The sequence below is a fragment of the Pristiophorus japonicus genome, chromosome 1 (genome assembly GCF_044704955.1).
Source record: "Pristiophorus japonicus isolate sPriJap1 chromosome 1, sPriJap1.hap1, whole genome shotgun sequence".
In the NCBI taxonomy this organism is placed as follows: domain Eukaryota; kingdom Metazoa; phylum Chordata; class Chondrichthyes; family Pristiophoridae; genus Pristiophorus; species Pristiophorus japonicus.
This window is the reverse complement of record NC_091977.1, coordinates 417,824,440-417,847,675: the sequence shown is the minus strand read 5'-3', so window position 1 is coordinate 417,847,675 and position 23,236 is coordinate 417,824,440. Positions and strand designations below refer to the sequence as shown.

Sequence of the window (23,236 nt, the reverse complement as noted above, 5' to 3'; positions counted from 1 at the left end):
AAATTTAAAGATTTATTATTTCAGCATTGCCATTGCTCCATACTAATTGTGTGACTTCATGGTTACCACTTTTACTAATCAATGGTACGGCTGTAGTTAGAATATTATGTCCAGTTTTGGACAATTATCCCTCCTGGCTTCACAGGAACAATTCTTTTGTATTTGTTTTTAGAAATACTTACCTTCTGGTGGCAGTTGCCCATCAGATAAATAAGGGATAATTATTTCCACCAGTTGGTGAGTCACTAACTAGTGGACATAGAAACATAGAAAATAGGTGCAGGAGTATGCCATTCTCCTTCGAGCCTGCACCGCCATTCAATAAGATCATGGCTGATCCTTTCCTCAGTACCCCTTTCCTGTTTTCCTCCATACCCCTTGATCCCCTTGGCCATAAGGGCCATATCCAACTCCCTCTTGAATATATCCAATGAACCGGCAACAACAACTCTCTGCGGCAGGAAATTCCACAGGTTAACAACTCTCTGAGTGAAGAAGTTTCTCCTCATCTCAGTCCTAAATGGCCTGCCCCTTATCCTAAGACTGTGTCCCCTGGTTCTGGACTTTCCCAACATCGGGAACATTCTTCCCGCATCTAACCTGTCCAGTCCAGTCAGAATCTTATACGTTTCAATGAGATCCCCTCTCATCCTCCTAAACTCCAGTGTATAAAGGCCCAGTTGATCCAGTCTCTCCTCATATGTCAGTCCAGCCATCCCTGGAATCAGTCTGGTGAACCTTCGCTGCACTCCCTCAATAGCAAGAATGTCCTTCCTCAGATTAGGAGACTAAAACTGAACACAATATTCCAGGTGAGGCCTCACCAAGGCCCTGTACAACTGCAGTAAGACTTCAAATCCCCTTGCTATGAAGGCCAATATACCATTTGCCTTCTTTACTGCCTGCTGTACCTGCATGCCAACTTTCAATGACTGATGAACCATGACACCCAGGTCTTGCTGCACCTCCCCTTTTCCTAATCTGCCGCCATTCAGATAATATTCTGCCTTCATGTTTTTGCCCCCAAAGTGGATAACCTCACATTTATCCACATTATACTGCATCTGCCATATATTTGCCCACTCACCTAACCTGTCCAAGTCACCCTGCAGCCTCCTAGCGTCCTCCTCACAGCTCACACCAGCACCCAATTTTGTGTCATCTGAAAACTTGGAGATATTACACTCAATTCCATCATTTAAATCATTAATATATATTGTAAAGAGCTGGGGTCCCAGCACTGAGCCGAGCAACACTCCACTAGTCACTGCCTGCCATTCTGAAAAGGACCAGTTTATCCCAACTCTCTGCTTCCTGTCTGCCAACCAGTTCTCTATCCACGTCAGTACATTACCCCCAATGCCATGTGCTTTGATTTTGCACACCAATCTCTTGTGTGGGACCTTGTCAAAAGCCTTTTGAAAGTCCAAATACACCACATCCACTGGTTCTCCCTTGTCCACTCTGCTAGTTACATCCTCAAAAAATTCCAGAAGATTTGTCAAGCATGATTTCCCTTTCATAAATCCATGCTGACTTGGACTGATCCTGTCACTGCTTTCCAAATGTGCTGTTATTTCATCCTTAATGATTGATTACAACATTTTTCCCACTACTGATGTCAGGCTAACCGGTCTATAATTGCCCGTTTTCTCCCTCCCTCCTTTTTTAAAAAGTGGTGTTACATTAGCAACCCTCCAGTCCATAGGAACTGACCAGAGTCGATAGATTGTTGGAAAATGATCACCAATGCATCCACTATTTCAAGGGCCACTTCCTTAAGTACTCTGGGATGTAGACTATCAGGCCCTGGGGATTTATCGGCCTTCAATCCCATCAATTTCCCTAACACAATTTCCCGCCTAATAAGGATATCCTTTGGTTCCTCCTTCTCACTAAACCCTCGGTCCCCTAGTACATCCGGAAGGTTACTTGTGTCTTCCTTCGTGAAGACAGAACCGAAGTATTTGTTCAATTGGTCTGCTATTTCTTTGTTCCCCATTATAAATTCACCTGAATCTGACTGCGAAAGGGATCTACGTTTGTCTTCATTAATCTTTTTCTCTTCACATATCTATAGAAGCTTTTGCCATCAGTTTTTATGTTCCCAGCAAGCTTCCTCTCGTACTCTATTTTTCCCCTCTTAATTAAACCCTTTGTCCTCCTTGGCTGAATTCTAAATTTCTCCCAGTCCTCAGGAATGCTGCTTTTCCTGGCTAATTTATATGCCTCTTCCTTGGATTTAACACTGTCCTTAATTTCCCTTGTTAGCCACGGTTGAGCCACCTTCCCCATTTTATTTTTATTCCAGACAGGGATGTACGATTGTTGAAGTTCATCCATATGATCTTTAAAGGTTTGCCATTGTCTATTCACCATCAACCCTTTAAGCATCATTTGCCAGTCTAATCTAGCCAATTCGTGCTTCATACCGTCAAAGTTACCTTTCCTTAAGTTCAGGACCCTAGTTTCTGAATTAACTTTGTCACTCTCCATCTTAATAAAGAATTCTACCATATTATGGTCACTCTTCCCCAAGGGGCCTCGCACAACAAGATTGCTAATTAGTCCCTTCGCATTACACATCACCCAGTCGAGGATGGCCAGCTCCCTAGTTGGTTCCTCGACATATTGGTCGAGAAAACCATCCCTAATACACTCCAGGAAATCCTCCTCCACCATATTGCTACCAGTTAGGTTAGCCCAATTAAAATGTAGATTAAAGTCGCCCATGATTACTGCTGTACCTTTATTGCACACATCCTTTATTTCTTGTTTGATGCTGTCCCCAACCTCACTACTACTATTTGGTGGCCTGTACACAACTCCCACTAGCGTTTTCTGCCCTTTGGTATTCCGTAGCTCCACCCATACCAATTTCACATCATCCAAGCTAATGTCCTTCCTTACAACTGCATTAATTTCCTCTTTAACCAGCAATGCCACCCCGCCTCCTTTTCCTTTCTATCTATCCTTCCTAAATGCTGAATACCCTTGGATGTTGAGTTCCTAGCATTGGTCACCTTGGAGCCATGTCTCCGTGATGTCAATCACATCGTATCCGTTAACTGCTATCTGCACAGTTAATTCATCCACCTTGTTCCGAATACTCCTCGCATTGAGGCACAGAGCCTTCAGGCTTGTCTTAACACACTTTGCCCCTTTAGAATTTTGCTGTAATGTGGCCCTTTTTGTTTTTTGCCTTGGGTTTCTCTGTCCTCCACTTTTACTATTCTCCTTTCTATCTTTTGCTTCTGACTCCATTTTATTTCCCTCTGTCTCCCTGCATAGGTTCCCATCCCCCTGCCATATTAGTTTAACTCCTCTCCAACAGCACTAGCAAACACTCCCCCTAGGACATTGCTTCCGGTCCTGCCCAGGTGCAGACCATCCGGTTTGTACTGGTCCCACCTCCCCCAGAACCGGTTCCAATGCCCCAGGAATTTGAATCCCTTCCTTCTGCACCACTGCTCAAGCCACGTATTCATCTGAACTATCCTGCAATTCCTACTCTGACTAGCATGTGGCACTGGTAGCAATCCTGAGATTACTACTTTTGAGGTCCTACTTTTGAATTTAACTCCTAGCTCCCTAAATTCGTCTTGTCGGACCTCATCCCGTTTTTTACATATGTTGTTGGTACTATATGCACCACGACAACTGGCTGTTCACCCTTCCTTTTTAGAATGTCCTGCACCCGCTCCGAGACATCTTTGACCCTTGCACCATTGAGGCAACATACCATCCTGGAGTCTCGGTTGCGGCCGCAGAAACGCCTATCTACTTCCCTTACAATTGAATCCCCTATCACTATAGCTCTCCCACTCTTTTTCCTGCCCTCCTGTGCAGCAGAGCCACTCACGGTGCCATGAGCTTGGTTGCTGCTGCCCTTCCCTGATGAGTCATCCCCCTCAACAGTACCCAAAGCGGTGTATCTGTTTTGCAGGGGGATGACCGCAGGGGACCCCTGCACGACCTTCCTTGCACTGCTCTTCCTATTGGTCACCCGTCCCCTATCTGGCTGTTTAACCTTTACCTGCGGTAAGACCAACTCGCTAAACGTGCCACTCATGTCATTCTCAGCATCGTGGATGCTCCAGAGTGAATCCACCCGCAGCTCCAGGGCTGCAATGCGGTCAGTCAGGTTCTGAAGGCGGATACACTTCCCGCACACGTAGTCGTCAGGGACACTGGAAGCGTCCCTGACTTTCCACATAGTACAGGAGGAGCATAACACGTGTCCGTGCTCTCCTGCGATGAGTTAACCCTTAGATAAACTTAATTTGGCAACAACAATGCTAAATGTTACTTACTGATGTAGAAAAGAAAAAGAAAAACTACTTATCAATCACCAGCTAATCACTTACCCCCTTGGATGTGACGTCACCTTTCGATTTCTTTCTACTTCTTTTTTGCCTTCTCTCTCTGCTGCAGCTGCACCAGCTGGCCTTTATAGGCCGCTCCGATGTCCCCGGACTCACGCTGCTCCGAGCTACCGCCTCTTCGACTGACTGCTCGCACTCCCGCTGGCCTTTATAGACCGCTCCAATGTCCCTGGACTCGTGCAGCTCCGAGCTCCCGCCTCCTTGACTGACTACTCGAACTGCTCGAACTCCCGCTGGCCTTTATAGGCCGCTCCGATGTCCCGGACTCGCGCTGCTCCGAGCTCCCGCCTCCTCGACTGACTGCTCAAACTGCTCGAACTCCCACTGGCATGAATTTAAGATCATCACCAAAAGGATATAAGGGGAATTTGTATTCACAGAGGATTGCTAGGATGTGAAATGCCCTATCAGAAACATTGGGGAAAACAAAATCTATGCTCGATTTTATAAAGATAAGTGGATAATAATTTGAAAATTTAAAAGAGCAGGGGAATGGGACTGAGTAGATAGCTCAGTCACAGAAACTATGGACTGAATAGATTTCTGTGGTGCTAAATTCTTTGATCCTAGAGACATATAGCAAAAGGGAGACACACGAAGAATGACAGGAATTCATAGAGCGGGAGACAGACAGAAGAGAGAGGGAAGGACAACTTTACACAAAGAGGGAGACAGAAAGAGGTAAACAGATACAGAGACAATGATAGAAAGTGCACTGTGATTATTTACACAGGGTTCTGGTCCCTCTGTGCATGTGGCCCCAATTGGTACAGTGCATACGCACTCGATCCGGTCACACTGTACCAACCAGTGTGACGGCTGTGGCCTGCATCGCTACGCTTTCTTTGGCTCCTTGTGGAGTAGGTCAGGGGATTGGCTGGGGTGAGGGAGAGGGGATCGAAGCAGGGAGGAGAGGGGATCGAAGGGGGGAGGAGAGGGGGTCGAAGGGGGGAGGAGAGGGGATCGAAGGGGGGAGGAGAGGGGATCGAAGGGGGGAGGAGAGGGGGTCGAAGGGGGGAGGAGAGGGGATCGAAGGGGGGAGGAGAGGGGATCGAAGGGGGGAGGAGAGGGGGTCGAAGGGGGGAGGAGAGGGGGTCGAAGGGGGGAGGAGAGGGGATCGAAGGGGGGAGGAGAGGGGGTCGAAGGGGGGAGGAGAGGGGATCGAAGGGGGGAGGAGAGGGGATCGAAGGGGGGAGGAGAGGGGGTCGAAGGGGGGAGGAGAGGGGATCGAAGGGGGGAGGAGAGGGGGTCGAAGGGGGAGGAGAGGGGGTCGAAGGGGGGAGGAGAGGGGATCGAAGGGGGGAGGAGAGGGGGTCGAAGGGGGGAGGAGAGGGGGTCGAAGGGGGGAGGAGAGGGGATCGAAGGGGGGAGGAGAGGGGGTCGAAGGGGGAGGAGAGGGGATCGAAGGGGGAGGAGAGGGGATCGAAGGGGGAGGAGAGGGGATCGAAGGGGGAGGAGAGGGGATCGAAGTGGGGAGAGGGGATCAAATGGAGGGTAAGAGGAGCTCGGAGAGAGAGAAACCCGCAAGGGGAGAGAGGAGATCGCAGGGGGAAGAGGAACCCGCAGAGGGAGCAAGGAGCTTGCAGGGGGAAGAGGACCCACAGGGATAGAGAGGAGCTCGGAGAGTGGGGAAAAAGATAGGAACTCGATCAGGTAGAAGACCAGGAACTTGGTGGGGGTGGGGGGGGGGAGGAGGCGGCGTAGAGGGGGGAGAAGATCAAGAGCTCAGGGAGAGGGGAGGTCTGGAACTCAGGGAGAGATGGTCGGGAACTTGGTGAGAACAGTGGGCAGGGACGGTGGGGAAGAACATGATCCAGGTCTAAAGGAGGGAGTAAGAGAGCTAGATGTGATCCAGATGGGAAGATGAATCTCATTCTCCTGCCCTCTGTTAGGCCTGGATCACGTTCTTCCACCCCCACCCACTTTACACCCTCACCAAATTCTCCCTCTCCTCCACCCCACCAGATCGCAATGGTTTAAAAAGGCAGCTCACTACCACCCTCTCACGGGTAACTAGGGATGGGCAATATGAGCAAAAATTAGAGCATATTCTATGTTGGTCCTACAACATGCAAAAGGTTACATTTATGTGTTATTTGCCGGACTTGATAATTCCAATGTTCTCCTGGCCAGCCTCCCATCTTCCACCCTCAATGAACTTGAGCTCATCTAAAACTCTGCTCGATGCATCCCAATACGCAGCAAGTACCATTCACCCATCACCCCTGTGCTCGTTGACCTACATTGGCTCATGTTCCACCAGCAATGGTCCCACTAAGCTATGTGCCTGTGCAGCTGTCTGGAGGTCCCTTGCAGGCTGCTTACCGGCTTCTGAATGGGAGATTTTGCGCATGCAACACCTTGATTTTAAAATTCTCATCCTTATGTTAAAATCCCTCCATGGCCTCACCCCTTGAACTCGGCAGTGTGAACACTGTGAATGCTCCTAACCCGGAAGGGTGAGCCCCGTCTTTTCTCTGAAAGCAATAGTGCTAGCACTGTGAGCTCGAGTGCCTGGCTGTCACAATAAATGGATCAAATTACACATTGCAAAGATCTTAGTTACCTCCAGCAGGCAGGATCAAATTACACATTCCAGACAAACTGTTGGGTGTGTCCTGTCCTTCAAGGGAACCAATCAGAAATCTGGCCTTGTCCTCCAAGGGGACCATTCAGAAATGTGATGTTGCAAATAGATACAGCTGATTGGCTAACTTGCTAATATCACAACAGGTATAAATGATAAGTGCAAATGTAACGCCCCTATTTTAAAAAGGTGGCAGACAAAAAGCAGGAAACTGTAGATCAATTAGCCTAACATCTGTGGTTGGGAAAATGTTGAGTCCATTATTAAAGACATTTGAAAAAGCAAAATTCGGTCACGCAGAGTCAGCATGAAGGGGAAGTCATGTTTGATAAATTTGCTGGAATTCTTTGAGGATGTAACGAAGAGGGTGGATAAAGGAGAACAAGTGGATGTGGTATATTTGGACTTCCAGAAGGCATTTGACAAAGTGCCACATAAAAGGTTACTGCACAAGATAAAAGTTCACGAGGTTGGGGGTAATATATTAGCATGGATAGAGGATTGGCTAACTAATAGAAAACAGAGAGTCAGGATAAATGGTTCGTTCTCTGGTTGGCAATCAGTAACTAGTGAGGTGCCGCAGGGATCAGTGCTGGGACCCCAACTATTTACAATCTATATTAACGATTTGGAAGAAGGGACTGAGTGTAATGTGGCCAATTTTGCTGATGATACAAAGATGGGAGGAAAAGCAATGTGTGAGGAGGACACAAAAAATCTACAAAGGGACATAGACAGGATAAGTGAATGGGCAAAAATTTGGCAGATGGAGTATAACATTGGAAAGTGTGAGGTCATGCACTTTGGCAGAAAAAAATCAAAGAGCAAGTTATTATTTAAATGGAGAAAGATTGCAAAGTGCTGCAGTAAAGCGGGACCTGGGGGTACTTGTGCATGAAACACAAAAGGATAGTATGCAGGTACAGCAAGTGATCAGGAAGGCAAATGGAATCTTGGTCTTTATTGCAAAGGGGATGGAATATAAAAGCAATGAAGTCTTGCTACAGCTATACAGGGTATTGGTGAGGCCACACCTGGAATACTGCGTGTAGTTTTGGTTTCCATATTTACAGAAGGATATACTTGCTTTGGAGGCAGTTCAGAGAAGGTTCACAAGGTTGATTCCGGAGATGAGGGGGTTGACTTATGAGGAAAGGTTGAGTAAGTTGAGCCTCTACTCATTGGAATTCAGAAGAATGAGAGGTGATCTTTTCGAAATGTATAAGATTATGAGGGGGCTTGACAAGGTGGATGCAGAGAGGATGTTTCCACTGATGGAGGAGACTAGAACTAGAGGGCATGATCTTAGAATAAGGGGCCGCCCATTTAAATGAGATGAGGAGAAATTTCTTCTCTCAGAGGGTTGTAAATCTGTGGAATTTGCTGCCTCAGAGAGCTGTGGAAGCTGGGACATTGAATAAATTTAAGACAGAAATAGACAGTTTCTTAAACGATAAGGGGATAAGGGGTTATGCGGAGCAGGCGGGGAAGTGGAGCTGAGTCCATGATCAGATCAGCCATGATCTTATTGAATGGCGGAGCAGGCCCGAGGGGCCGTATGGCCTACTCCTGCTCCTATTTTTTATGTTCTTATGTTCTTATGATTACAATTTTCAACTTTTTTTGTGCTAACATCAAGCCTGATAATATTGCCAATGACTATTATTAATTTTGCAAACTGCTGCACGAGCCTGGAGAAAATGCTTCTGAGATTCATCCCTACCCTAATTTTCAGTAATCAAGAAGATTATTGTTGATCAGCCTGAATTTCTTTTGTGAGTAACACACCATTGCCATCTGCTCCTGTACCTAGATAAAATGATTTTATTTACTACCTTGCAGTCTTACTGTTAGGAATGAAGATGATGAACGAGCAAGAAGAATGTCTCAGGAAGCTCGAGGAGAAAGCCTGCCAAACTGTGAAGAAAGGTACAATATTCTTTAACCAATTTCTACTTGCACTGAAATGATTGTCTTTTCTCCTGTGCTCAATACTATTGAAACAGTATGAAGTGAAAACAGGTGTATTTTTACACCAGACAACAAGTATTTATGATTGTGACTATGTTAAAGAAAATCTATAGTATTTCTCTGAAGCTAGAGCTCCAACTAAACACAGTAGGTAGAGTTTAACTTTTGGTGCTGGCAAAAAACGGGTGGTAGCAGATTGCCCGCCTGTTATTTACCCCGCCTGATATTTCTTTCCAATGATGTCAAGAAAAGTAAAAAATCTACCCCAATATTTCTGTAATGAGAACAGACAATGCTAGAAATATACAGCATCTGAAGAGATAAATAGGTTGCTGTTTTGGATAAGATTTTCATCAGAACTTGATTTTCAGCCTTTGTATGTCTAGAGTGCTTCTCTGTTATCGCACAATCCTCCTTAGCAGCACCAAAGTTCCTTGAATGTTTTACTGCCATTCCTTTGTCAAACAGACAACCACACAGAGGAATGGACATGCCTTCCTTAATTTACTTTTACTTTTCATTTGTTTTAATACCAGCGGCATACCACTGACCATGCAATTTATTATTTTGTTAACTGCTCCCAACAAGCTGCAATTGGCAGCAGTCAAGCTATTGGGTTCAGAGGTGAGATTATAATGGATATGTCTTAAATTGGGTGATGCAGAGAGTCAATAGTCAGAACAGCGTTATGGGTAGATTTTAAGTTTTGGTGGTGGCAGAAAACGGGCTAACCCCGATATGCCCCTCCCAATTTTCCTTTACCATCTGTTTTTTGCTAACGCCAAAACTGAAAATTGATCGCATTGACTACAATGGAAAGGAAAGTAGGGAAGGGGTGTGTAATGGGAAGCCGATCCACAGCCCATTCATTTTCCATGCCCGCTGAAAGTTAAATAGCTCCCAAATGTAGCTGAAAAGCAATTGGTGGTATAATGAATGATCAACTGAAAAGCCACGTAAAATCCTGAGCATTTTATGTTATATTTTGCATGTATGTATTTCAATAGTGGGGTAAAAATTAAAGGATTGATTTTAATTTCTGGCAGTGGTGAAAAATAGGCATTAGTGGATCATGAGGGTAGCAAACAGCCCCCATTATATACTTTGCCTTGTTTTCCTTTCCACTGTGGAAAGTTGGCTGGGGTGCATAACGAGCACCAGATGCACTACCACTCATTTTCCACCATCATTGAAAGTTAAAATCAGACCACAATTGTTTAATTTGGTTTGAAAAATGGCTAATTTTAATGGGTGATATTTCCCAGTAATGCACGATATAAAATCTTATCTTAAGTTATTAATAAAATCTTACTTTGTCAAAATTTCATGTAAACATCTGTTGGTAGAAAATTTTAGCTCAGTCAAAAGTACTGATTTATTTACTGTGGACTAACTTATTTACTCTGATAAAATCTATTTACTTTTTACCAACTTCCTCAATAAAACTTGTATTCAGATACACAAGTTTATTTTATTGATGTTCTGCGGAAAACTGCTGTTTCCAGGACATCACTGAACAACCAATACAAATAAGGCATTAGATAAATGGGTTACTGTATTCAGGATATTGAAATTTTTAAAAATTTTAGTGAGGTATAGTAATCTACATTCTTTGTATGCTGTTGATCTAGATCCAAAAGAAGTAACGGAAATGATTCAATTATACTTTTACATTCTGTGTTGCAAATATCTTCAAGCTAAATAGGATTCCGCACCTAATGGTCCAGTTTCATTAGTTTTACTTTAACCAAGTTAGTTAACTGCTTCCTTAACTAAGGCTGATAAAGAAGCTTGTGGAAAAGTCAATTTAAAAGAAGGCTATAGTATAGAATGATAAATATAGAGGTCGAGGTAATTTTATTTTTCCTTCACATGCTATTCCCGAAAGTATTTTGTGGGAAGAAATTGGGTATTGCTAATTACATGTTAATAAATTACAAAACAATTTCAGTGCTTTCACTCTATCAAGCAGAAAAGAGGCAAGTGTGTTTCTTCAATAATGTGTAATAGTAACTTTCAATATCCCAGTTTCAATATAGTCACTTTTCTTTTCTTCAGAAAATATGTAATTTCTGTCAGAGTGATGCATAATTGCCTTAAATCAAAGATTGTTAATGGGATAGCATTTCAGTATAGATTTGCAAAGTAGGAAGTTAGAAGTATAAGACTCAAAAAAAGAGAGTATGTCACAAGTGATAAAAGTTAAGTGGGTTAGAAGGGTCACTTCTTTGGGTAGTTTATATCAATATTCTATTGTTTACCACAGTGTATTAAAAACAAATATATCATTTTTATTCAATTTTAATTAGCCTACATTGAGCACAGAGTTCCATTTCATATCATGCAAGTCAGTTGTCACTTAATTCAGAATGTTTTGTTATCCTAAGGAAGGATTTAAGGGAAAGAGAAAAGTTGGGACTATTGCAACTGAAGAAGCAAATAACTATTACACCCAAAAGTGAATAATTGTGTTTTTTGGAAATAAAAGTGTCCTGGATATACCAAAGCAATTAATTATCTGGGTAAGTCCTCTTTCTTTAAGATATTTTTCGTCTGCACTACCTGTCTTAGGCAAAGGAGGCATTTCAGTGATGAGACCATCCAGGCCCAATTTCAACTATGACAGTAACATAACATCTTACCAACTAATTACACAAAAAGATCTTTTTTTTAATTATATTTTGACACAGTAAATACAAAACATTTTATAAAGAGAAGAAAGAAATCATTGATCCAACTAGCTTCAGAAACACAAGATCACATAGAATATTAGACCTGGTTCAGAGTTGCTAGTAGGGTGCAATGCCTCCACGGAGGGAATCGTGAGGTTGCCGTCCATGATTTCCCAACCATTAAAATTAATGGTAAAACAATTATAGGCCACCTTCACAAGATTTCCAGCAGTGCACTCCATGTGAGCACAGGTCCCCACTTGAAGCACAGGATTGTAGATTTGGCCCTATTTTTCAAATCCGGAGTGTGGGAAATACGGTATAGTCACACTTCTTTTGAAGAATTATGAATAAAGGTAACAGGTTTATAGCACTCCTCACCTTATCATTATACTCATGTCTACATGCCACTAAATATGAAGATCTATATTTGAGATTTCCTCTAATTCTTACCCAGTAATATAAATTGACTTTGTAATCCCTGCATTGTGTATTTAAAAGTATATTTGGGGCTGGATTTCCTTCCTCCCACAGGAGGAGGCTTGGGGCAGGACTTCTGCTCACAGCCCCAACCCTGCCATGTCCCTGACCCATCTCCTGAGTTGGGACTCATTCTAGTCCAACTCTGTTAACTGCTTTCTCATTTCTTGAAAATCAGCCTTCTTAAATTTTCGACTTTATTTTATTCTCCTTATCCATGGTGAATCTCATGTTAAACTGAATTATGTTCATGATTTCCAAGATGTTCCCTAACGTTAACTTGTCCAATCATTGTTGGTTTGTTACACAAAACAAGATCCAATGTCAGCTCCTCCCTCATATGCTCCTTTTTTAAGTTTGCACTTTGGCACCACTGGCAAAGCAGTATTTACTGCTCATCCTTAGATGCTCTAAAGACATTAAATAGTTAAAAATCAACTTTGGCAGGCCACGTAACAGGAGGGAGCAGAGGTTAATGGAAAGGAAAATTAGGCAGAGTGTACACTGGATGGCCAATCTACTACTGCCTGTTTTATGTTACATAGTGTGGGACTGAATTATATGTGTAGGCCATACAGGTAGAGGTAGTAGATCCCATTTTCTGAAGGACATTAGTGAACCAGTTGGGCTTTTACAACAATCCAGCAGCTTTAATGGTCGTTTTATTAAATTCAATTTCACAATGTGCCATGGTGGGATTTAGAATTCACAACCTCTGGGTTGCTAGTTCAGTACAATAACTTATAGGCTAATATACTTTGGAGGTGCAATTGCCCTTTTTTATAACCCAATTAGCGCCTCCGAGGTGGTGGCGCTAATGGGGTGCAATGAGGTTATCGCCCAGGGACTTGGGTTCCAGCTATTCACAATCTATATCAATGATTTGGATCAAGGGACCAAATGTAATATATCCAAGTTTGCTGATGATACAAAGCCAGGTAGGAATGTTATTAGTGAGGAGGATGCAAAGAGGCTTCAAGGATATATAGACAGGCTCAGTGAATGGGCAGGAACATGGCAAATGGAATATAAAGTGGAGAAATGTGAAGTTATCCATTTTGGTAGGAAAAATAGAAAAGCAGAGTGTTTTATATGATGAGAGATTGGGAAATGTTGTTGTTCAGAGGGACCTGGGTGTCCTTGTACATGAATCACTGAACGTTAACATGCAGGTACAGCAAGCAATTAAGAAAGCAAATGGTTTGTTGGCCTTTATTGCAAGAGGATTTGAGTATAAGAGTAAAGAAATCTAATTGCAATTATATAGGGCCCTGGTGAGACTGTACCTGGAGTATTGTGTACTGTTTTGGTCTCCTTACCCAAGGAAGGATATACTTGCCATAGAGGGAGTGCAACAAAGGTTCACCAGACTGATTCCTGGGATGGGGGGATTGTCCTATGAGGAGAGATTGAGTAGACGAGGCCTATATTCTCGAGAGTTTAGAAGAATGAGAGGTGATACTGAAAAATACAAAATTCTTACAGGGCTTGACATGGTAGATGCAGGGAGGATGTTTCTTCTGGTTGGGGAGTCTAGAGCCAGAGGAAACAGTCTCAGAATAAGGGGTAGGCCATTTAGGACTGAGATGAGGAAAACTTTCTTCACTCAAAGGGTGGTGAATCTTTTGAATTCTCTACTCCAGAGGGCTGTGGATGCTCAGTCTTTGAGTATATTCAAGATAGAGATCGATAGATTTTTGGATATTAAGGGAATCAAGGGATATCTGGACAGTGTAGGAAAGTGGAGTTGAGGTAGATAATCCATGATCTTATCGAATGGCAGAGCAGGCTCGAGGGGCTGAATGGCCTACTCCTGCTCCTAATTCTTATGTTCTTATGTTTTCCTTACCTTCTGGCAAAGCAATTGAAGTGCTTTAACATATTATGAAGGGAGGTCATTGGAAGCAACAATCATACATAGTAGGATGTAGTCTTAAATGGTGTGGTGGATTCCTCTTACATTGCCTGACCTGATTAGGTTATTAAATTTTCTGCACTGGGAGGGATTATGTGAGCTTTGGAGTTTATACTGTGCGTTGGTCACCAACTTCCACTGGCCTCTCACTACCCTCAGTGTTGCCCTTTGTCTCTCCATTCCACAGAGGGCCTTCATCTTGTACCCATCCTCCTATGGGAGTACTTGTACATCTCCATCGGCAAATTGAGGGGCTTTGTGTCCTGCACCAAATGTTTCAGATATTGTATGAAACACATTGTTGTGGTCATTAGCAAAATTTCCCCTGCTAATGCTAGCACATTTAAACAGTTGTAAGTGCTAAAAGCCTGGAGCAGTACATTATTTCCCACCTCCAACAGGTGAGCTCTCAGTCTGAGGCATTTTCGATACCAAGAACTCACCCACATCATTCAGATAAGCATAGGCCCAGAAATCACAGCAGGATCAGCACTCATCAGATTGGACGAACAAAAGTTCCTCTTTTCCACACGTCTTGTGGGGATAGTGCCTCCGTAAAATATCCAAGCTGAAGTTTGTCTAGTTTTGAAGCTACAGCGGTAAGAATGTGGAACTCACTGCTGCGTGAAGTGGTTGACGCAGATAACATTGACACATTTAAGAGGAGGTTTTTTTTATTCATTCCTGGGATGTAGATGGTGCTAGCAAGGCTCACATTTATTGCTTATTTCTAATTGCCTTTGAGAATGTGGTGGTGACCTGCCTTCTTGAACTGCTGCAGTCCGTGTGGTACTCCGCAATGCTGATAGGGAGGGAATTCCAGTATTTTAAACTAGTGATGGTGAAGGAACGGCGATATATTTCCAAGTCAGGATGGTGTGTGACTGGGAGGGGAATTTGGAGGTAGTCATGTTCTCATGTGCCTGCTGCCCTACATCTTCTAGGTAGTAGAGATTGCGGGTTTGGGAGCTGCTGCCGAAGAAGCCTTGTCAAGTTGCTGCAGTGCATCTTGTAGATGGTACACGCTGCAGTCATGTTACACTGGTGGTGGAGGAAGTGAATGTTTAAGGTAGTGGATGGGATGCCAATCAAGTGGACTGCTTTATCCTGGATGGTGTTGAGATTCTTGAGTGTTGCTGGAGCTGCACCCATCCAGGCAAGTGGAGAGTATTCCATCACGTTCCTGACTTGTCCTTTGTAGGTAGTGGAAAGGCTTTGGGGAGTTAGGAGGTGAGTCAGTCACTGTTTAATATCCAGCCTCTGAGCCACTCTTGTAGCCACAGTATTTATGTAGCTGGACCAGTTAAGTTTCTGGTCAGTGGTGACCCACATGATGTTGATGGTGGGTGATTCAATCATGGTAATGGTTGAATGTCAAGGAGCGGTGCTAAGACTCTTGTTGGAGATAGTCACTGCCTGGCACACTGTGTGGCATGAATGTTACTTGCCTGCATGTGGGCCCAGTCTGCTTCATTATCAGAAGAATTGCGAATGGAACTGAACACTCTGCAATTATCAGCGAACATCCCCACTTCTGACCATATGATGAAGGAAAGATCATTGATGAAGCAGCTAAAGATGTTTCGGCCCAGGACACTGCCCTGAGAAACTCCTGCAGCGATGTCCTGGGGCTGAGATGATTGGCCTCCAACAACCACAACCATCTTCCTTTTTGCTAGATATGAATGGACAGTCACTCTCATCTCACCTCTGGAATTCAGCTCTTGTGTCCATGTTTGGATTAAGGCTGTAATGAGGTCTGGAGCCGAGAGATCCTGTGTAACTGTGGCATACAAATTGGCCAGAAATAGCAGTGAACCCGGGGACTGGGAGAAATTTTGAACTCAGCAGAGGAGGACAAAGGGTTTGATTAGGGCAGTGAAAATAGAGTACGAGAGGAAGCTTGCAGGGAACATTAAAACAGACTGCAAAAACTTCCATAGATATGTAAAGAGAAAAAGGTTAGTAAAGACAAACATAGGTCCCCTGCAGTCAGAATCAGGGGAAGTCATAACTGGGAACAAAGAAATACTTTGGTTCGGTATTCACTAAGGAGGACACAAACAACCTTCCGGATATAAAAGGGATCAGAGGGTCTAGTAAGAAGGAGGAACTGAGGGAAATCCTTATTAGTCGGGAAATTATGTTGGAGAAATTGATGGGATTGAAGGCCGATAAATCCCCAGGGCCTGATGGTCTGCATCCCAGAGTACTTAAGGAGGTGGCCTTGGAAATAGCGAATGCATTGACAGTCATTTTCCAACATTCCATAGACTCTGGATCAGTTCCTATGGAGTGGAGGGTAGCCAATGTAACCCCATGTTTTAAAAAAGGAGGGAGAGAGAAAACAGGGAATTATAGTCCGGTCAGCCTGACATCGGTAGTGGGTAAAATGATGGAATCAATTATTAAGGATGTCATAGCAGCGCATTTGGAAAGAGTTGACATGATAGGTCCAAGTCAGCATGGATTTGTGAAAGGGAAATCATGCTTGACAAATCTTCTGGAATTTTTTGAGGATGTTTCCAGTAGAGTGGACAAGGAAGAACCAGTTGATGTGGTGTATTTGGACTTTCAGAAGGCTTTCGACAAGGTCCCACACAAGAGATTAATGTGCAAAGTTAAAGCACATGGGATTGGGGGTAGTGTGCTGACGTGGATTGAGAACTGGTTGTCAGACAGGAAGCAAAGAGTAGGAGTAAATGGGTACTTTTCAGAATGGCAGGCAGTGACTAGTGGGGTACCGCAAGGTTCTGTGCTGGGGCCCAAGCTGTTTACACTGTACATTAATGATTTAGACGAGGAGATTAAATGTAGTATCTCCAAATTTGCGGATGACACTAAGTTGGGTGGCAGTGTGAGCTGCGAGGAGGATGCTATGAGGCTGCAGAGTGACTTGGATAGGTTAGGTGGATGGGCAAATGCATGACAGATGAAGTATAATGTGGATAAATGTGAGGTTATCCACTTTGATGGTAAAAACAGAGAGACAGACTATTATCTGAATGGTGACAGATTAGGAAAAGGGGAGGTGCAATGAGACCTGGGTGTCATAGTACATTAGTCATTGAAGGTTGGCATGCAGGTACAGCAGGCGGTTAAGAAAGCAAATGGCATGTTTGCCTTAATAGCGAGGGGATTTGAGTACAGGGGCAGGGAGGTGTTACTACAGTTGTACAGGGCCTTGGTGAGGCCACACCTGGAGTATTGTGTACAGTTTTGTTTTTCCTAACTTGAGGAAGGACATTCTTGCTATTGAGGGAGTGCAGCGAAGATTCACCAGACTGATTCCCGGGATGGCGGGACTGACATATCAAGAAAGACTGGATCAACTGGGCTTGTATTCACTGGAGTTCAGAAGAATGAGAGGGGATCTCATAGAAAAGTTTAAAATTCTGACGGGTTTAGACAGCTTCGATGCAGGAAGAATGTTCCCAATGTTGAGGAAGTCCAGAACCAGGGGTCACAGTCTAAGGATAAGGGGTAAGCCATTTAGGACCGAGATGAGGAGAAACTTCTTCACCCAGAGAGTGGTGAACCTGTGGAATTCTCTACAACAGAAAGTTGTTGAGGCAAATTCATTAAATATATTCAAAAAGGAGTTAGATGTAGTCCTTACTACTAGGGGGATCAAGGGGTATGGTGAGAAAGCAGGAATGGGGTACTGAAGTTGCATGTTCAGCCATGAACTGATTGAATGGCGGTGCAAGCTCGAAGGGCTGAATGGCCTACTCCTGCACCTATTTTCTATGTTTCTATCTAACTCAAACTGGGCATCGGTGAGCAGGTTATTGGTGAGTAAGTATTGCTTGATAGCACTGTCAACGACACCTTCCAGCACTTTGCTGATGGGATGGTAATTGGCCAGTTTGAATTTGTCCTGTTTTTTGTGAACAGGACATACCTGGGCAATTTTGCACTTTGTCAGTTAGATGCCGGTGTTGTAGTTGTAGTGGAACAGTTTGATTGGAGGTGTGGCTAGTTCTGGAGCACAAATCTTCAGCACTACAGCAGTATCCAGTGCACTCATCCATTCCTTGATATCACGTAGAGTGAATCCAATTTGCTGAAGACTGGCATCTGTGATGGTGGGGACCTCAGGAGGAGGCCGAGAAGGATCATCCTCTCGGCATTTCTGGCCGAAGATGATTCAAATGTTTCTGCCTTATCTTTTGTATTTACATGCTGGACACGGCCATCATTGAGGATGGGGATGTTCCTGGTGCCTCCTCCTCCCGTTAGTTGTTTAATGATTCACCACCATTCATGACTGGATGTGGCAGGACTGCAGAACTTTGATCTGATCCATTGGTTTTGGGATCACTTTGCTCTGTACATGGCATGCTTAGCATGCATGTGATCCTGTGTTGTAGCTTCACCAAGTTGGCACCTCATTTTTAGGTATGCCTAGTGCTGCCCATGGCATGCTCTTCTGCACTCCTCCATGAAGCAGGATTGGTCCCCTAGTTTGATAGTAATGGTAGAGTGAGGGATATGCCGAGCCATGAGGTTACAGAGTGTGGTGGATTACAATTCTGCTGCTGCAGATGGCCAACAGCGCCTCATGAATGCCTGGTTTTGAGCTGCTATTTCTGCTCTGAATCTATCCCATTTAGCATGGTGGTAGTTCCATACAACATGATAGAGTGTGTCCTCAGTGTGAAGATGGGACTTTAGGCTCAACATTGACCATGACTTGCATCAATTTGTTTGGAGTAAGTTGTTTTTTCTGACGTAAATTAGAAAATGTCATTTTCCCCAAGAAATTTGCTCCAGAGGAAGTCAGTTAGGTCCGATTTTTTTAGGTCAGTTTTTTTTTTCCAAAAGGGGGCGTTCCCAAACACTTTCGCCAGTTTTGGCCAATGATGCCACTATGGCCAGCAAAAATGTACTCCAAATCCACTCAGGGCAGCGTATGTGGCCCGCTCTGAAAAGCCTTGCGGGCAGTTAAGAAAAAGCAGCGCACATTCGGCAGACATTAGAGCAGGGATAGGGAAGAGAAGGGAACTGGAGAGCACCTCAACAACCAAGCACCAAACATTAAGGAAAAGCTCAAACCCTTAAAATACAATAAAAAAATAAGTAAATCCTACATTAGCTTTAAAGTCTGCCCGGGAAAGGCACCAAAACTCTCCTCCTCCCCCCCGCAAAACTCTCCTCCTCCCCCCCCAAAACTCTCCTCCCCCCACCCAAAACTCTCCTCCTCCACCCCCCCAAAAAACTCTCCTCCCCCCCAAAACTCCCCTCCCCCCAAAAAAAACTCTCCTTCCCCCCCCCAAAAACTCTCCTCCCACCTCCGCCCCCCTCCAAAACTCTCCTCCCACCTCCGCACCCCCCCCCAAAAACTCTCCTCCTCCCCCCACCAATCAAAAGTTTCAAGCACAGCCAGTAAATAAAACATAAAAGCAAAGTCCTTACCTGTCTGGGAACTCAGCGGGCTGGCCGGCCGGCCGGTGTGGGAGTCCACTCGGCCAAGTATACGGTGCGCCGAGACCAGGCATCCCTTTGGCCTGGGATACGGGCTGTGAGCATCGGGTCCTGCTCACAGCCCACAGGACGCCCTGGGAGGGCAGGAGCATGCGTGCAGCTCTCACTGAGCATGCGCGCAGGTGCCGGCAGTGCTTTATGCGCTGGCCTGTTGCTCCGCCCCCCCCTTCAGCCTCTATGACACGTCGGGACTCCGGGGACTCCGAAGAGTGGCCAGGATGAGGCCCCTTTTTTTTGGCGCCCTTTCCAGCGTGCAAAGTGGCGCTTCAGGTCAGTGCGCCGAAAAAACTTGAGGCCAAATAGGTGCATTTTTTTCACCCCGTAGACGCAGGCCAGAGCCTCTTTTTTAATCATGCTATTGGCCCTTTCGGCCTTGGACAAACTCCTGGATGCATAAGCGACTGGTTGCGAAATCCCCGATTCATTAGCCTGTTGTAACACACACCCGACCCCGTATGACGACGCATCGCAAGCTAGCACTAAACGTTTACAAGGGTTGCACAGGACAAGCAGTTTGTTTGAACACAACAGATTTCTGGCTTTCTTAAAGGCAGCCTCTTGTGAATTACCCCATACCCAGTCGTCTCCCTTGCACAGTAGCGCATGTAGAGGTTCAAGCAGGGTGCTGAACCCAGGTAGGAAATTACCGAAGTAGTTAAGGAGTTCAAGGAATGACTGCAGTTCCATCACGTTCTGTGGTCGCGGCGCGTTCTTGATGGCCTCTGTCTTGGCATCGGTGGGTCTGATGCCGTCCGCTGCGATTCTTCTTCCCAAGAACTCGACGTCCTGTGCCAGGAAAACACACTTTGAGTGTTTCAACCTGAGTTCCACACGATCCAACCGACTACGAACCTCCTCCAGATTCTTCAAGTGCTCCATGATGTCCCGACCTGTAACCAATATGTCATCCTGGAAAACCACTGTGCAAGGAATCGACTTTAGCAGGCTCTCCATATTCCGCTGGAAGATTGCCGCGGCCGACTGAATCCCGAACGGGCACCAGTTGTAAATAAACAGACCTTTGTGCGTGTTGATGCAGGTGAGGCCTTTCGAAGACTCCTCCAGCTCCTGCGTCATGTAGGCCGAGGTCAGGTCCAGCTTGGTGAATGTCTTCTCCCCAGCCAGGGTCGCAAATAGGTCGTCTGCCTTGGGTAGCTAGTACTGGTCCTGCAGCGAAAAACGGTTAATCGTTACTTTATAGTCCCCGCAAATTCTAACCGTACCGTCCTCCTTGAGTACCGGGATAATCGGACTGGCCCAGTTGTTGAATTCCACCAGCGCGATGATGCCTTCACGTTGCAGCCTGTCCAGCTCAATTTCCACTTTTTCATGCATCATGTACGGTACTGGCCAAGGCTTGTGGTGGATAGGTCGCATACCAGGAACCAAATGGATCTGCACCTTCGCCCCCTGGAAGCTTCCAATGCCTGGCTCGAACAACGATGGGAACTTGCTCAGAAGCTGCGTACATGAGGCGTCATCGACGGACGAAAGCGCTCGGATGTCATCCCACTTCCAACGGATTTTTCCCAGCCAGTTTCTGCCAAACAACGTGGGGCCATCCCCTGGCACAATCCACAGTGTGAGTTCGTGTACTGCTCCGTCATAGGAGACTGACTTCAGCACTGCCAATTACAGGGATTAGTTCCTTGGTGTAAGTCCTTAGTTTGGTGTGAATGGGGCTGAGCTTGAGCCTGTGTGCCTTTTTGCCCCACAGCCTGTCGAAAGCCTTTTTACTCATTATGGACTGACTTGCTTCTGTGTCCAGTTCCATAGATACTGGAATACCGTTCAGTTCAACTTTCAACATTATTGGTGGACATTTTGTGGTGAATGTGTGTACCCCGTACACTTCTGCCTCCTCTGTATGAGTCTCCAATTCTGCCTGATCCACAGTGGATCGATCTTCTTCTACAACGTGGTGGTTTGCAGCTCGCCTGCACATTCGTTGGAGGGTCCCATTGTTCTGTAACCATTGTACGCATAGTGCTTGAAGTGGCACTGATGGGCCGATGATCACCTCCGCAGCACCAACAAGGTGTTAACTGCCTCGCATTAACGATTGATGGCGGACTCTGGGTCAATTGAGGTCGGGCTACAGCAGCCGGCGTGTATGTTCTGCCATGTAAATTTCTGCTCGAGACCGACGTTACTTTATGCACAGTACTGGCCGAAGCTTCTTTACTCTGCGAAATCTGCATGGTGTTGTCGCTGGTGGACATAAATGCCTGGGCTATCGTTATGGCTTTACTTAGATTCGGAGTTTCTACAGTCAACAGTTTGCGAAGGATTGTCTCATGTCCAATGCCCAGTACAAAAAAGTCTCTGAGCATTTGTTCTAGGAAACCCTCAAACTCACAATGTCCTGCAAGGCGCCTTAGTTCGGCGACATAGCTCGCAACTTCCTGGCCCTCCATCGTTGACACGTGTCGAACTGATACCTCGCCATCAAAATGCTTTCCTTAGGATTAGGTGCTCCTGGACCAGCGTACACAATTCTTCGTAGGATTTCTCTGTCGGTTTTGCGGGGGTCAGGAGATTCTTCATGAGGCCATAGGTTGTTGCCCCACAGACAGTTAGGCGGATCGCCTTTCGTTTGGTTGCATTCTCGTCCCCTTCCAGCTCGTTGGCCACGAAGTATTGGTCGAGTTTCTCCACGAAGGCCTCCCAATCATCCACTTCTGAGAACTTCTCCAGGATACCGACTGTTCTTTGCATTTTCACGCTGTTGTTCATTGCCTCGTCGCCAATTGGTACACTCATAATAAAGGATGAAACTGAATACTATGTACAATGAGCAAGTGTGACCTTAGCTCCTTTAATAAGACTCCAGAGTGCAGGTACCTCGTGGATGGCCTGCTTATATACTGTGCTCCCAAGGGATGCTGGGATCCCTTAGGACTCCAACAGGTGGGCCCGCTGGTGGGCAGGTTTCATGCAGGTTACACAGGGTTAAATACATTACAGAGGATATGCAGCGTAGATTTACCAGAATTATGCCTGGATTCCAAGGGTTAAATTATGAGGAGCAATTACACAATCTAGGGCTGTGTTCCCTGGAATTTAGAAGGTTATGGGGTGATTTGATCGAAGTTTTCACGATATTATGGAGGACAGATAGAGTGGATATAAAGAAACTATTTCCGCTGGTTGAGGAGTCTAGCACCACGGGCATAGCCTAAAAATCAGAGCCAAACTTTTCAGGAGTGAAGTTAGGAAATACTTGTACACATAAAGAGTGTTCTGCAAAAGGCAGTTGATGCTCAGTCAATTATTCATTTTAAAGGAGATTGAAAGATTTTTGTTAACCAAAAATTAAGAGATATGGGCCAGCGGGTATATGCAGTTAGGTTGCAGATCAGCCATGATCTCATTGAATGGTGGAACAGACTCGAGGGGTTAAAGGCCTATTCCTGATCCTATGTTCTGATGATACATTCCATTAAATTAGCCTTGCTATTATTATGTATCATTCTTGTCCCTGCATGGGTGTCAGGATTGACTCATTGGTAGCACCTATGCTACCCAGAAGGTTAGGGGTTCAAGTCTCATTCCAGAGACTTAGGCGTAGGCTTCCTAAACCGCCTGCTTTGGACAGGCGTCTACCAGAATGGGCAATTGGTCTCTCAACTCATGAGACATGCTCCTTGTATGTGTGGTTCACGCATGCACAGTACCTCAGGTGTGCTTCATGTAACCAAACTTCATTCTCTGAGTCCCGAATATCCTCCACTATTCG

The 23,236-nt window shown here is 45.1% G+C and overlaps 1 protein-coding gene across 2 annotated transcripts in view; it reads left to right on the top strand.

The window, feature by feature from the left end:
* Positions 1–23,236, top strand: part of rgs20 (regulator of G protein signaling 20) — a 483,710-nt gene that overhangs the window by 343,348 nt on the left and 117,126 nt on the right. The window contains exon 3 of one of the 2 annotated variants that reach the window (XM_070892300.1): positions 8,815–8,901. In XM_070892300.1, the coding sequence (XP_070748401.1) occupies positions 8,815–8,901 (87 nt within the window). The remainder of the gene's footprint in view (positions 1–8,814; positions 8,902–23,236) is intronic. The other variant, XM_070892309.1, reaches the window with a different exon arrangement.